Source organism: Leptinotarsa decemlineata, unplaced genomic scaffold, assembly GCF_025532065.1.
Source record: "Leptinotarsa decemlineata unplaced genomic scaffold, Ldec_3_MD MMD2_tig00026375_RagTag_RagTag, whole genome shotgun sequence".
Classification (NCBI taxonomy): domain Eukaryota; kingdom Metazoa; phylum Arthropoda; class Insecta; order Coleoptera; family Chrysomelidae; genus Leptinotarsa; species Leptinotarsa decemlineata.
The window spans coordinates 556,942-573,698 of NW_027412711.1; the positions used below are offsets into that span (position 1 = coordinate 556,942).

At 33.7% G+C, this 16,757-nt stretch overlaps 2 protein-coding genes across 12 annotated transcripts in view; one reads left to right on the top strand and one right to left on the bottom strand.

Moving 5' to 3' along the window:
* The window catches only part of msn (serine/threonine-protein kinase msn), a 239,473-nt gene that overhangs the window by 201,570 nt on the left and 21,146 nt on the right, over positions 1 to 16,757 (bottom strand). The window lies entirely within an intron of this gene.
* On the top strand, positions 12,925 to 16,081 carry LOC111509053 (uncharacterized). 4 transcript variants are annotated; one of them, XM_074185525.1, is made up of 5 exons: positions 12,926 to 15,323; positions 15,376 to 15,471; positions 15,552 to 15,584; positions 15,639 to 15,728; positions 15,782 to 16,081. In XM_074185525.1, exons 2-5 carry the CDS (start codon positions 15,400 to 15,402, stop codon positions 16,013 to 16,015), a joined length of 429 nt encoding a protein of 142 aa, XP_074041626.1. In that variant the 5' UTR covers positions 12,926 to 15,323; positions 15,376 to 15,399; the 3' UTR covers positions 16,016 to 16,081. The 4 variants fall into 4 exon arrangements, with proteins under 4 accessions (XP_074041628.1, XP_074041626.1, XP_074041627.1 ...); XM_074185526.1 differs by having other exon boundaries at positions 12,926 to 15,006; positions 15,083 to 15,471; XM_074185527.1 differs by having other exon boundaries at positions 12,925 to 15,471; positions 15,794 to 16,081.

The window sequence follows — 16,757 nt, forward strand, 5'->3', positions numbered from 1 at the left end:
CACGAAACTGTCTACAGTATTCTCCAAAATATTCAGGTAGCTTCTGGATGTTAATGACTCCTCGTATATCACGTACCTCAATTTGTTGTCCATCAACATGCAGAAGACATTAAAACTAAATTTTTCTTGAAATCCGGCTTCTTTTGTGACGTGAGGATTTTCACTGGACCAATAATGACGATTTTTTCTATTGAAAATTCCTTCTCTCGAAAATTTCGATTCATCAGTCCAAATAATTTTATTTAAAAAAAGTGGATCTTCTTGAATGCGTGTCAACAACATTTCATAAAATTCTACTTTCTGTTGAGGATCTTGAGGCTTCATTGCTTGAATTTTGGTGAATTTATAATCATGCATTTTATGTCTTCGCAAGATTCTTTGAACCGATGAATATTTTATACCCAAATCTTCTTCAGCACTTCTTATCGATGACTCGGGAAATGCGTGAAAATATGCTAAGACATTAATCTGGTTGTCTTCGAAAGTTACGGGTCGAGGCAAGTTTCTTGGCGCTTTTGAAGTTGATCCAAATGTATTGAAATTGTTCTGAATTCGTATAAATTTCTTGAGGTTCATTGGCGGTAGATTCGGATACATTTCATTGAACTTTCTACATGTTCTGCTGATAATTTTGTCACACTGTCCAAAAATAATAAACAAATTCATAAGAACTTCGTTTGAATAGTTTTGTTCCATCGTTTTGAAGGTATTTGCAACTTCTGAAGTGACGAAAATGTCGATATTATTAGGAGAATGTCACAACGCTACTGTCAAATAGTAATCATGGCCTGCTTACCAAATACCGAATGGAAATACCATTCTGAAGGGACATTTTCACAAATAAATGTTCATAAGTCCGAAACTTGACTAGTTAGGTATAGGTATGATATACATAGAAAGAAAGCAAATTTCAGCAGCTTTCCGAATTTTCAATAATATACAGGGTGTTCCATTTAAAATAATCAAATTTCAGCAACTTTTTCAAGCAAACGAAAAAACTGTATTTTTTTACCACCCTGTATTGAAGTATCGGAGATTAGGCTGACGTATGGGAAGTGTCCAAGTATCACCTAACTCCAAACCAAATTTCGATATCATAGTACTTCTTAACTAAAAGATATCGGCATTTTTAGAAGTCATGATTTTCGAAGAAAAAAATTGAAATTAATTTTTATTTCGAAAACGGTAACAGATAGGTATAGGGAAATATCAAGAAAAGTTGTCGGGCAATTGTTGGGGATTCCAAAAATAATATTATATACAGAGTGTTCCATTTGAAAAATCAAAGTTGCTACTGCTTTCTAATAGAAGCGGCAACACCGCATTGTCGAAAATATTTTAGTTGGCTAGAGAATGTCCGAATATGCCCTCCATTAAATTTTCAAAGTGATCCGTTGTCTGGTTCACCAGAAACGTCTAATGTGCCATCCACCGTGAATCAGCCTGTATAACGTCCTCCCCAATGAATTGAAGTTAATGAATCAGGCTCACATTTTCAGGAAAAAAACTAAAGATTTCTTACTTCATATTACACCGTACGATCTGAATGAGTATTTTGAAAATTGTCGCAATTGCTAGTGCTAACTTTTGTCACGTCTTCAAATATAGTGTGTTGTCCTCTAGCATTTACATATTTTATTCACTTATAGATATATTTATTTTATGCTAGTATTTGGTTTTGTCATGTCTTTAAATATACTGTGCTGTCCGCTAGCATTTATTTATTTTATTTTATTCACTTATATATATATATTATATATATATATATATATATATATATATATATATATATATATATATATATATATATATATATATATATATATATATATATATATATATATATATATATAATATATATATATATATATATATATATATATATATATATATATATATATATATATATATATATATATATATATATATATATATATATACACCTATATTAATATATTTTACTACAATTTTGTATACCTTGACTTGCCCTATAGCTTCTTGTATGCTCATATTGAGGACCAATAAACGTATTATTATTATTATCCATTTATTCTAATCCTGACAAGGTTTAAAAATCTTTGAGCCTATATGAACTATTTTTGTATTGGATGCACCATAATATGGTGAGACACCATTATCATATTCTGATAATTGAGGTTTAATAACATTAAATGAAATGAGATATTTTGTAGCACTCAAATATTCAACATTAGACACAGTCTCAATAATTTTATATCTAAAAATTACTGCCATCACTGTCAGGTTTAGGAAAAATATGTGGGTTTGCGTCATCCCATTTGCAACATTTGTTTTCTATTAAAAAAACTGATAAAAACAATATTTTTTAAGGATTCAAGTTTTATATTTCATTGTTGGTAATCATGACATCTGTCATCATTTTGGGGGCAAGTTGGGTGACAAAACTAAACTTAGTTTTTTTTATTTTAACAAAAATTGGCTAAATTCGTTATTCGTAAGATAATACCTGATCGGTATTGAAGGCGAAGCAGTTTTCAGGGTCAATCCGAGTCAAGTCAATCCAGAATCAATTCGGTCAATAGTTGATATTTATGTGTAATAGAAGATTTGGCGAAGAAAGAAGTGTTTACCCTTGCTGATGAAGATAGTTAAACACATATATTTATTTATTTTATTTAAAAACTCTACAGACCATGGCCCAGTTACAAAGTAGGAAAGGTAAATATCACAAATAGATTTGTACATACAACAAAAAGACAAAAAAGTAATAAAAAAAATATTCAACAAGAGTTATACAATTTCATCCAACCTATTTCTAAAACTAGTGTATAAGAAAAGCAGATATAATAATCGTAAAAAATATATTTTAGCCACAGATACATCAATTCACAATTGTACTTGACGATTAAACCATCACCCCTTTTCCGATATAGATAAACAATTAAATGAATCACAATGCACTCTCCTAGCTCACTCGAGTTGACTAACTAATAATTCCATCCAATCTCTCGGGCCCCGCGATTTTTCGGGTACCGTGTTTTTTCCACCCATGTCGATAGTGGTTTCTTACATTCGGCCATGCTTCTATTCCACTCGATCTCGAGGGGAAATCTACCAGTTTTCTGAAAGAAAATAATAGAAATCAATTGCACAATCAAACATTCTAATCAATTGACTCCGGTTGCGAACTCGCTTTCCAGATATTTCATTCTTCATCGGAGTGAGCACTCTGCTCACTGTCACCACTTTCAACATCGGTCGTGAAAGACTTCATCTGATCTATGACATATACTCCTGTATACTTTCTTCGAGATCTATTAGAACTCTTGATATCGCTGACTTCATATCTATCATTGGCCGGAATCTTAGTGATAACAAATTGTCATCGTATTTCGGTAAAAGTTTCTTACTCTTGCTCGCATTGCTACTGGCTGGTTTCATCAACAAAATCTGCTGTTCTAGCTCGTAATGAAATGGTTTGCACCCTTTTGATTTGTAATATTTTATCTTCATCTGATGTATTTTTATCCTGATTGGATGGCGTCTGATATACTTCTGAAGTTGTAATCGAAACAAAGCTCATATGGATTTTTTTCCACTTGAATAACCGACGGTTGAAATCAAACCTTACTGAATGGAGAAAATGAGATTATCTCATGTATTCTCGTCGTACTGAATAAGTAATTCAGTATTGCACGGTTTTGCCTTTCCACTTGTCCAATAGCATGTGAAGTGATAGTAGTAGTATACACCACCTTAGTTCCTGAAATTGTCTGACTTGTTGACTATGAACTTATATTCAACACCTCGTTAAAATATTCACAGCAAGAATCTTCTAGTTGAGCTGATAGAACCCAATCGATTCTTGAATTATATGATGGAATCGGCCGATACTTGAATTGATTTGCAGTGCATCTCATTCAACAACCCTACAAATTTTCTCTGAAGTACCTCTACTCAAGGTATCTACATGATCATCCTGCTCCCAGGACGGTATTCGATGTTGGAATCGAACCCCCACGTAATAGCCACCATCTTCCGTTTCTCGGAAAGATATCTCTCAGTGATTGTGATTCTAAGTGTATTACAGTCTATTATAACTTTGGATTCACGACCTAGCAAATGACCTCCTAATTGCTTCAGACTTTCGACAACTGCCAATGTTTATAATCCAAATGAATGGTAGAGCTGCTCCTGCTGTTCTTCCTGCACTAGGAATTTGAAATTAAAACCTAGCGAATGAACTCTGAATTGCTTCAGACTCTTGAAAACTGCCAATGTTTCTATTTCATATGAATGATAGCGTTATTCCTGCTATTATTCCCTCATCGTCTGTGGGCTGAAGAACATGACAGACCCGAATGAATTATCTCCCTGCTTTGCAGCAGAATTCTGCCAACACCAACCTTGGATGTATCGGTATGAAGCCCGTTTCTGCTGCACTGTCGTGAAATGCCAAATCACTATCTAGAGATCCTTCATGAGTTTCGAAAGCTGTGTGACGCTCTTCTTTCCACTACAACTCCAGTTCTTTCTTACTAAGGGATGTTATTGGTCGAGTAATCACTACAGATCCTCCAAATAGCTAGTTGACCCTAGGAGCCATAGAGACTAGGAGCTGTCTTACTGAATTAACGTTCGCAGGCCAACTTCTAAATGCAATAATTTTCCTAGAATCAGACTCAAGACTATTCTGACAAAATGGTTTAGACTTTCACGGCTGAGGTTTTCAGAGTCGTTGCTTTTCGAGTTTGAAAGCCGTGGATTTTTGGAATTTCTTCTTGACGTTTCGCTGGCGCGAGTAACTAGCTTCTTCAGAGGTTTAACCATCATGGCTTGTTGTCCGATGACTACCTTTTAGGATTCGTAAAGCGTATTTATGTCTTGTCAGGTAATCAGTTGTGTTTGTACCTGCACTTGTACCTTTACTCGTACCTGCACTTGAACCTGGAACATTAACAATCTTGCTGCCTGTTGTCCTGTTCGTTATTCTCGAATTCCTTAAAATGGGGTTCCTTATTCGATTGAGGTTCACCGCTTCTTCTTTTCTATTGAAATTCTCCGTGTGTTTGTGGATCTCAATTGCCTCCCGTACCAGTCGGCTATGGTATCCCTGGTTGGGGGCAATTAGTTATGTGTTTTCAAACAAAATTATGTGGTCTTCTTCACTAAGTGCCTGTTCTGCCACAGCTGACTTGTCCGTTTGGCCTAGTCTGCAGTTCCTTTTATGCTCTTTTAGTCTTGTTCCCATGGATCGTTTGGTGGTTCCGATATATACCTTTCCACAAGTGCACGGTATGCGATAGACCCCTGCTGCTGATAACGGGTCTCTTTTGTCTTTAGCCGACCTGAGGCTTTGTTGTATCTTCCTCGTGGGTTTGAAGACTGTTTCGATGTCGTGTTTGTCCAATAGTTTTCCAATTCTGTCCGTGACCCTAGAGATAAACGGTAGATATGCGCGTGCAACCATCTGATCCTTTTTCGCTTTCTAAACCGTGGTGCCCTTCGGTTTCATGGCTTTTCTGGTCTCGGGGGCATTGTATCCATTCGATCTCAAGGTCACTTCAAGGTATTTCGGTTCCCTCTACAGATGTTCTGGTTCACATATTCTCCAAGCCCGTTTCGTTAGAGTTGAGATGACTTCCTCTCTTTTGGCTAGGATGGTGGTTCGATAGTGCGTGCAAGTATCTGTGTGTGTGGGTTTTCGATTCACTTTTGAATGGGGGGAAACTTCTATGAGCAACTAAATGGCGGCGATGGGGAGTCCACTTAGCCCAGTGATAGCAAATTATTTAATGGAACGGTTTGAAGGGAAGGCGATAGACACTTTTCAATTGAAGCCGATCAATAGAGATCCACAAACACACGGAGAATTTCAACAGAAAAGAAAAAGCGGTGAACCTCAATCAAATATGGAACCCCATTTTAAGGAATTCGAGAATAACGAACAGGGCCCTATAATTATTAAACTAAAATCCTGGCATTTTTTTCCTTTGGTGTAGTTATCCTTAATAGGCAAAAAAATAGATTACCGTTGCCAAAATAAAAAAATTGTTATTTTCTATTTTTTTATTAGCAATTGAAAATTACAATTTTATAAAAATACATTGCAATTTTTTCATTATTTTTTATTGTTTCAATGTCTCATGTTAAATACTAATTAATAATTTTTTACAGCTATTGTTAATAAATTTATTATAAACAAATACATTGTTTATAAGCAATTCGATTTTTTTTTTGCATTATGTTAATTGAAAAAAATCATGATTTTTAGAAAAAAAAAATGGTTTCTTGAAAAAATTTCTTTGTTGCTAAAAATGCGTTTGTTAATTAACAATGGTTTTTTGCAACTAAATATTAAAATTAAGGAACCGTTTTGAAAAAACTTCAACTTCAAAATTTTATGATTTAAAAAAAAACGGTTCCTTAATTTTAATATTTAGTTGCAAAAACCGATTGTTAATTAACAAACACATTTTTCAGCAACAAAGACATTTTTTTAGGAAACCATTTTTTTCTCCAAATCATGATTTTTTTCAATTAACATAATGCAAAAAAAAAATTTCGAATTGCTTATAACCAATGTATTTGTTTATAATAAATTTATTAATAGCTGTAAAAATAAAAAAAAAAATTATTAATTAGTTTTTAGCCATGAGACATTGAAACAATAAAAAACAATTGTAATGTATTTTTTATAAAATTATAATTTTCAATTGTCAATAAAAAATTAGAAAATAACAATTTTTTTTATTTTGGCAATGGTAATCTATTTTTTGCCTATTAATGATAACTTCACCAAAGGAAAAAAATGCCAGGGTTTTAGTTTGATAATTATAGGGATTTTTATATTAACTTTCAATTCAGAAAAAGTTATTAATTAACAAATGTATAATTAACGTTAAAATTGGGATAAAAATTTTTTGATTACGGATTATTATTTATTATCCCCAGCATTACATGAATTTTTTCATTCCTTAATATTTACATTCAATATGTTTAAATAATTTTTTTGTTTTTATGTCAGAGTGACGAAAGGCGCGCGGAAGCCAGACTACCCGCTTGGCTCTATTTTCAGGGCTCTGTAAAAATTATAAATAATCGAGATAGTTTCGGGAGTCGGGACTTTTTTACGAAAATTCATTGATCTTTTCAAATCTTCTTTCAAATTTCCAAAATTTTGAAAATTTTCCGAGATATTCAGAAAAAACTAAAGCCCCATTTTTTTCCACTTGAATGTTTATAACTTTTGTAATTTTTATCGGCGCGTTTTCGGACCTTTCCTTAAACTTTCTAGGCAAAAATACGAATCGAATGACACCTTGGTCGTAATTTTTGGACAGGGCTGAAAAATGTTTAAAAAAAGTACATGTGAGCTAGACTATACCCCTTATAAAAAAGAGGAGATGCGCGACAATTTTTTTTTCACGACAAATTCTCGACAATTATTCAATATAATATTGCAATGATTTTACTGCAAGTTGCCTTGCTAACTTTATGGAGGTCATATTTCTGCGCAAGTTTAAGTAAGCTGCCTGATTGCAAAAATAAAAGAAATTGTTGCTGGTTTAATCTTCCAGGTAGTTCAATTGATCGGTTTATGTTTCATTTATTATACCAGCTCATAAATTAATACCAAACTGGAAGTGAAAGCAAAAATATATTAAATATTTTTTGTTATATGTGCAACTCAACATGCATTTTATATGGTATTAACTAGTACATTTATCAGATCCGGTACATTAGTCTTTCATTTAGTTATACGGATTGACTTCATATAGACTCAGAGGTTGAACCAATTGGAGTTCTTGAATTTTCGGAAATTTCGTAACGCGAACCTGGATTTGCGGAATTTTCGGACAGCAGCTCAGGCCGTGTACTAGTACGCGTACGCATATATTGAGGAAGTACAGTCCTCATAGGACAGTTTTCCATAAGGTAAACAGAGTTTTAGCTGTGATTCCTCTCAAAAAAATTTTGCAAATTTTTGTTTTCAAAAAGCAAAATGGCGGAGAGGACTGCAATTCCTCACTATCTACGTACGAGTAGGTACAAGCTTTCAGTGTCGGAGATCGAGATTTTTTAAATGACAGATTTCTTGTAAAACAACATTATAACTGTTTTAAATTCACTAGTATTTGAAAAATTAATTAGTGAAATCCCCATAAGACTTTGTGGTATTTTCCCAAAAATTTTGGGAGATTGCAATACTCAATTTCCCGAATACTTACCTAGTGCAACAGTTTTATTGGTCACAAATAATGTTTCAGTAATAATACTTTAATTTTGGATTTTAACAATCCGGATCTCCTACATTCTGTGGACCGGGTTTGTGCATGGGAATTTATAAATGTTGCACATTGAGACTGGCCTGAAACCCACAAACTCTAAACACAGAGTGCAGTCGGCTTCTGTTGCATGTTTGGGCAATAAAAAAAATTACAACGGCATTATTTGAAAACTTACAATATTTGTAATGAGGTAAAGTACAGTAACGGAGATTACACTTTCTTGAAGCATTTTGTTATTATTTGGGACTGTTTGGTTCTAACTTGGTTTTCGACAGTATCAAGCTTTTTGGCTGTATTCATTGTCTCTGACCTTACCTTTGCCGCCCCTTCCAGTGACCGTTTTTAGAAGAAGAAATGACGCTAGTAGTCATAGATTCTTGAGTTAGTTTTGTCCAACCGCACAGCGCCTTCTTCTAGTTGTAACAATCGCCATTCATCTTGCACAAGTCCGACATCAAGTTGTAATGGCAACGCACGAGCTAGTGTTGCGATTCGACCCACGGTAACTGATTTCTTTCGCTTTCATGACTAAGGAAATTATTGCTCATAGAACTTTTTTTGATTATATGGGCTACTTTGATGTGCTCTTGGGCTTTTGTTAGGAAACTCAGCCGAACATCCTCTTCTAATGCATAAATTTCACTCATCACATAATCGTTCAAAATTATTTTATTAGCTGGAAATAGATGGGTAGGCAATAATATATAATTGCAGACGCCAACATTCTTAAACGATTCTGGCTTACATATTATTGCAGTAAGTAAAGACGCTGGACGATGAAGCTCATCGTATATGATATGAATCATAGGTCTGGAGGGCTGAAATGCTTTAGTAAATGTAAAGTTTCTTGTACTAGATCCACGATATTTGTCGGGAAATAAAAAACTATTATTCCAGACCATTCAACAAACATACCCAGTTGATAAATTATTATTGGTAATGTTATGAAATTTAATAAGCATATGGTAAAAATTTACGGCGAGTAGATTTATTTTCGGAATTTTCGGTCAAAAATATACGGCAATTTCGGACCTTTACCGAAATATCGGAGTTTTCCGAAAATTTCGGACCCGGTTCGATCCCTGATAGACTATACCACTGTTGTTAGTTGTGAAAAAAAGAATATAGAATTTAAAATAAATCCACATCACTTTTCAAATATTTAACGGCCGATTTCATAACCAATATCTAAAGTCCACTTTACCGAAAGGAGACTTTACACTAAAGTCCCCTTTAAAGTAGCTGTTGCCGCCATTTGGTTTTATAATTAATATTAAAGTGCCCTTTCTATAAAGTATCTTTTAAGTAATTTATAAGATGTTGGTTAACCTGGAATTCATAGATTTTGACAAGATTTGTCATATTTGGCGAGTATTTGAATAAGTAAGGTTAAGAGTTGTGGTGTTTGGTGTTTTGGTTATTTGTTTTTGTGAAGACAATTTATTTGGACAGAAATGGAAATTTTGAAAAATAATAAGAAACTTCGCTCGTCAAATTTTTCTCGAGAGGAAGAAATGAATTTAATACAAGAAATTGAAAAATTCAAGCATATTTTAGAATGCAAAACTACCAATAAAGTAACTAATGCAGAAAAGGTATGTATTACAACTACAACCAATTTTGTGTGTGTATTTTATTTATTGTAGAATACATGCTTATATAATCATAACCCTAATTTTACTTCATCAAGGGTGAAGGGTGTGAGCTTTAAATAATAAATTAAAACTATATATATTTATGTAGTTATAAATATAAATTTAAATATGATTTTAGGAAGAGGCTTAGCGCAAAGTACTTTCCAGCTTCAACTCTAGAAATCTACAAGTGAGAAGTATGACTCAGATTAAATCAAAATTTGATAATCTGAAAACAAAAGCTAGAAAGGATATGACAAAAAAAATCATATAAGTATGACGGGAACAGGGGGTGGTCCCACAATAAAAATTGATTTAGATCCTGTTACAGAAGCAACCCTAAATGTAATAAATATGAAAACGGTGGTGGGTTTGAATAACAGCTTGGATAGCGATTTCATAAATGTAATTACATTTTTTTATAACCAAATCATTTTGTTTCAACAGTTACCAAATTAAAATTTGGTTAATGGTTAAAAACATTCTTTATTTCATGATTTTATCTGTATTGGTTAGGGCAATAAAATTAAATATTAATTGTTCGTGATATTATAGGATCTTGGAATGTATGCATATTCTTCAGTTTCAAGTGAAGAACTTCAAAAAGAATATCCTCAACAATTTGCTGTAAGTAAATATATCGTTTTTTGAATGATAATATATTTGTAACCTGCTTATAGTTGTCAGAGAAATTTGTTATTTTTTCTCTTGGGAACATACTTGTATAATATTAATTATTCTGAATATATTATTAGAGGATTCAGAAATGATAATAATTGCATCAGGAGAAACCAAAGATGAAAGGTCAGAGATTTCTACGCAATCAGTAAGTTATTGATTTTTTTCACTACTAATCCATAGTTTGGAAAAACTTTTTAATTTGAATTGAAGAGTTTATATTTTTAGGAGTGATTAATTTTTGGGAAAGAAAGTTTTTGGCTTTCTACTACTCCATCTTGATACAAAAAAAATGTGGGAATCTTCCAAAGAAAGGAAGGAAGTAATCAATTTGAAAATATGTAACTCTATACATGGATGTGTAGATCATGCAAAGAAGCAACTTTCAGACACAAACTGGAAGGAAGCCCTCCTGAAACAGCTACTTTCATATAAACATTGAATTACATGAAAGAAAAAAATTCTTTCGAAACAAATACTTTTATATGAACACTAAATTATGCAGAAGACACTTTTCTCTACTCATAACGAATGTTTGGAATACAAACTGAGTAGAGATAAGCATCTTCTGTATAATTCAGTGTTCATATAAAAGTATTTGTTTCGAAAGATTTTTTTTCTTTCGTGTAATTCAATGTTTATATGAAAGTAGCTGATTCAGGAGGGCTTTCTTCCAGTTTGTGTCTGAAAGTTGCTTCTTTGCATGATCTACACATCCATGTTAGAGTTACTTATTTTCAAATTGATTACTTCCTTCCTTTCTTTGGAAGATTCCCACATTTTTTTGTATCAAGATGGAGTAGTAGAAAGCTAAAAACTTTCTTTCTCAAACCTTTTAATTTATTATGCTTATATAAGCTAATATTTCAGTTAAGACCTCAAAAAATGTAATAGTATATTTGCTTTTAGATATTGCCTGAATTTACTGAACAAATTGTATTGGAGGACAACCAGAAATCACCTCTAGATCAGTGACACCCTCAGGGATCATGTCAAGTAAAAAAAGTGAATTTTGAATTGTGTGAGGTACAGTTGTAATTTTTATTATATTAACTATTGTCTGTTCTCAGCAAACGCATATTAAGAAAAAAATTGATTGGAGTAGTTATGCACCAAATAATTTAAAAAGAAAAGCCAACGGAAAACTACAGCCAACCAAAATAAAACCGTTATATAATGCAAAAAAAGAATATTATAAAAAGAAAAAGGGGCTTCTTGAAAAAACGGTAGAAGCAGAGAAGAAGGAGAGATCAAGGAGAAGGGAGAGAGAAGAAGAACATTAAAAAAATGATTTTATTGGATTTAGAAATAAAATTAAAAGAAAAACAATAGAATGAATTAAATGTTTCATAAAACTGTGATTTTTAATTATTATTAGTATTTACAATCTAGCAAAATGTTCATTATTTATCAAATTCCTTATGTTTTCTGCTATATTTGGATTATTTTTCATGGGTGGTGAGTACATCTTCATTGTCTTCCTCTATTTCATCTTCTTCAGTAAAGTTATTATTCATATCAATGGCAATGTTATGAAGAAATACAGTTGCGACTATTACTGCCATTGTGGTTTCTAGTTTTAGTCTCATGCCAAACCTCAAAACGGGAAATCGTCTTTTCCATAAACCGTATTGACGTTCTACTACATTTCGAGTCCTTATTATAGACCCATTGTATAAATTTTTAGCAGGTGTTCTAGTTTGTTGTAACTTAGTCATAAGATATGGCTTTAGAGATTATCCACTGTCACCAATTAGCATATACTGACCAAATACACCATTTTCAAATTTTTGCTTCAAACTGCTATTATTAAAAATTGTTTGGTCATGCACCGATCCTGGCCATCTCACAACAATATCTCTTATTTTCAATTTAGCATCGCTAACTGTCTGAACATTTAATGCAAAATAAGATTTTCTACATCTGAATATTTCTGCATCATGTCCACCAGGAGAATCAATTTTAACTAATGTGCAATCAATTGCTCCAATGGTCTTGGGAAATGAAGCTATTTCATAAAATTTTTCAACTGCTTCTTCCATTTCTCGATTATTTTCATACATGCGAATGTGTTGTCGGGCTAGTGAGGCAATAGCAGTAGACACCTTTTTGATAATCCTGCTAGCTGAACTTCTAGACACTCCCATAAAATCTGACACGATTATTTGCATATTTCCTGATGCATAGAATCTTAAAGTCAACAATAATTGTTGTAATGGTGTAATGCACCCACCTCTAAAAATTAAATAAAAGTTATTTATAATTATATTAATAATAAAAATTTTACAAATTACTTATTATATTAGTAATTCAATTTGTTCTTTTAATTCATCTAGTGGATACAAAACAGTTTGTTTCTTTAAGCGAAAACGTTGGTAAAAGTCAAGCTCATCATATTTTTCAAAACAGTCTGTTCTTTTCCTATACACTTTTGGTCTTCTAGTATAAATAAATTGTTCATCAGATGAACTTGAGCTAGACGTTTCAAAATTACTCATATTATTATGATCAACGGCTAAAAGAACACAAAAGTAGCAAACATAGCGAGTAGCACAACATAACCTCAATTATAAAAATTGAGGTTATGTTGTAGTTAAATGACACTTTAGCGAGTTGAAGTAGAGAAATCTACACTTTAACCTTGAAGGACGTTTTTGACTTAAAGATTACTTCAACTTGGTTATGAAATCAAAAATACACACATCGGAAAAGTCTAGGGATATTTTTATAACATACTAAATATCATAAAAATGAATGCATGAGGTCGTTTAATTTCGATTAAATTGGTACACTCGACCACCCTGTAGATTTCTATGGGTTGAACAAAGCCTGCAAAAACGGTAACTAATCTTTTATCAAGTTTTTTACAAACTGTAGGTTTCCGGCTAAAATGAATAATCTGAAAGTGTCGAGTTTGTACATTCTATGTAGTTCTTGCTCAGCAATTAAACTGGAAATATTGTGCTTTAACATGGAACGCCATCACTCACCATTGGTTGAGATGAATAGGACTTCTTCAAGGTGGCATGCGACAAAATGATGTAGCTCTTCGTTTGGAGGTCTCCCAAAGTGTTATCAGTCGATTGTGGCGGCGTTTCCGTGAAACTGGCAGTCCAGCCGAACAACAGAAGGCCACTTAGATGTCCACCTTTGTCGAGAGGCAATCGCGGTAGAAGATTAGAGTGTTGTCAAGAACATCAAAACTGGGATGCAAATGATTGGGCCACAGTTTTGTTTACAGACGAATCCAGATTTGGATTTCATCCAGATTCTCGTCGAGTAAGACTGTGGAGACGACCTGGAAATAATGAACGTTTGAGACACGTCCAGGAAGTCCAAACATACAGAGGTGGTACAGTAATGCTATGGAGCGGAATCATGATAGGCGGCAGAACCGATCTCGTTTTTCCAAATCGCTCCCTCACAGCTCGACAGTTCCTCGACACCATTCTTCTACCTATCGTCCGTCCGTTTGCTGGTGCTGTTGGTGAAAACTTCCACCTAATATAATGCTCGTCCACATGCCGCGCGTCTAGTGACTGACTGGCTCACCAACGAAGGAGTTGATTTATTGCCATGGCCAGCACAATCACCGGACTTGAATCCCATCGAGCATGTGTGGGACATGCTTCAACCAAGAATTACTCCGCATATGGGGAACATTCACACAACGTTTCAATTGAGAGAGCTTTTAATCGCTGAATGGGCAAATGTACCTCAACAAGACATTTACAATCTCATTTTGTCGATGCACGATAGATGTAGGGCCGTAATAAACCAGCGTGGAGGCCATACTTTGTACTGATTCCATTTTTTTTTTGTATTATGATTTTTTTTCGGGGTGCCAAAGAATAGCCATATTTTTTTTTAGTTTTGTTCATATGCGCACTCAGTATTTTTGACCATTTAATAAATTTTGTTGTAAGTTACATTCGTTTAATAATCACCTGTCAACTTTTTTTTTCCCTAAAGCGATCTAAAAAATTATTGCCATTTTTAAAAATATCCCTAGACTTTTCCGATGTGTGTATTTAGGCCCGGTTCCATAATATCGGTCAACAGCACACTTTACCGAAAGGCGCCTTTTCTCAAAAGTCGGCTTTAAATGTCCCAAATGTTTCATAATCGAATGTAAAGTCGCCTTTACTGAAAGTGCGGTTTTCTTTCATTGAATGACAGTTGGCATCACTGAGCGTACATAAAGTGGGGTTAAATGTATCTGTTTTGGTTCGTTTTCACGCTTCGCTGCCTCTAGATTTTCAAGTACTTTGTTTCTTTTCGTGTTGATGGCTTCAAGCAGTTGCAAGAAAAAAAAGGCATCGCCCTTCAGTAAGGAAAAGGAGCTGCGGTTAGTGGAGAAAATCTATGAAGAGAGGAAGTTCATAGAGAACAAAGAAACAAACAAGGTTTCAAATATTGCGAAGGTGAGTTCATTCCAGTTTGTAAAGAATGTGACTGCTCATATCTGAGTATTTTATGTAACATTAGATATAATTGCAGGAAATGGTATAGGTACAGATTTGCGCTTCATTCAACACCAACACTTTAGAATTCAGAGGTGTCGATCAACTAAAGTCAAAATATGACAACCTCAAAACAAAAACGAGGAAACAAGTGACGAAAGAGAAAAAATATTAGAAGGGCACTGGTGGTGGATTCTTCATACCGAAGATGGACGACCCAGTTATGGACATGATTCTGAAAATTGTGAATGCAAACCCAAACGACGACGACAATATGAGTAATTATTGAAACATCTTTGAATATATTTATGAAATATTTTTTTATTTCAGGCAAATGAAACAATTTTGGAGAAGATGGATGAAGATCTGAGAAAAGATTCAGATGTCTCTCTTATTGAACCGCCATTGCTTATTGAAGAAATGGAAGTATGTATTTTATTGGTTTTAAATGTTTATAGTTTGACTATTTTATGAAGAATGTTTAATCAATGATTTTTAAATTGCAGGTGGTACTTGCAGAGGAAACGCCATCTGAAGAAGTTAGTATATTGATGCAAATTTTCTTACAATCAAATCAATGAGATTAATTGTAGGTGCAAATTGCAAAACCTTCGTGCCATCAAAAACCCCCATCAAAAAATGTGCTTAAAGGAAAAAAGAATATCCCTGGATGTTCCAGAAACGTAAGTTAAAATAAACTTGCTCTTGAACAAGTTAAGCACTTATTTATTTGAAGTTTGCTTCACAGAAAGTTACCAACTGGGCGGATTGTAATCCTTATGAAACATCTCCGTCCAAAAAGTTGCGACCTGTTATGCAGAGTTCATTAGGAGATGCGGAAGAAAATTATTACAAAGTCATGGCAGAAACCATGAAGCACGAACTGGAATTGAAAAAAAATAAAGATGTCAGGGAGCAGGAGATACACGAGTTGGAAAAGGAAAAAAGAATATTGAAATTGAATTGTTAAAACTCGACCTGTTACGAAAACAAATTCAGTAAATGTTTCAAAAATGATTCTTTATGAAACTTTATTTTTTCTATGTACAATTTCAATATAGATTATCTCTTTACAAATTTGCAAAATTATTGTTTATTATAAGCCTCTGCATGTTTCTGCCTCCGTTCAATATATTTTCATCATCTTGGTCTCCTCCTCCTTCTTCTTCTTGTTCTTCTTCAACTTCAATGTTTTCTTGGACAAGCCACTCAGGTAGAGGTTCATCGCTCCAGTCAATAGCCATATTATGTAAAACCGTTGTTGCTATAATGACGGCCATAATGGTGTTGAGTTTGAGGCGCATTCCGAAGCTCAGAACTGGGAATCGTTTTTTCCACACACCCTATTGTCTCTCCACAACATTTCTTGTTCTGATTATAGATTCATTGTATAAATATTCTGCCTCATTCATGACTCTGCGCAACTTGGTCATCAAGTATGGTTCAAGATGATAACCGCTGTCTCCTATCAAAATATATGGCTCATACTCGTCACGCTCAAACTCATTCTTCAAAATACTATTGTTAAAAATGGTTTGATCATGAGCGAGACCTTAATATTTCAGCGTCGGCACCTCCGACCGAGGTGCAATCGAAGTGTGCAATCGATGGCACCTATAACTCTGGGGAATCTTGCTATTCTATAAAATTTTTGAGCATCATTTTCCATCTCTTCCCTGGTAGATCTCATGTTTATGTACCTTTTCTTTAGA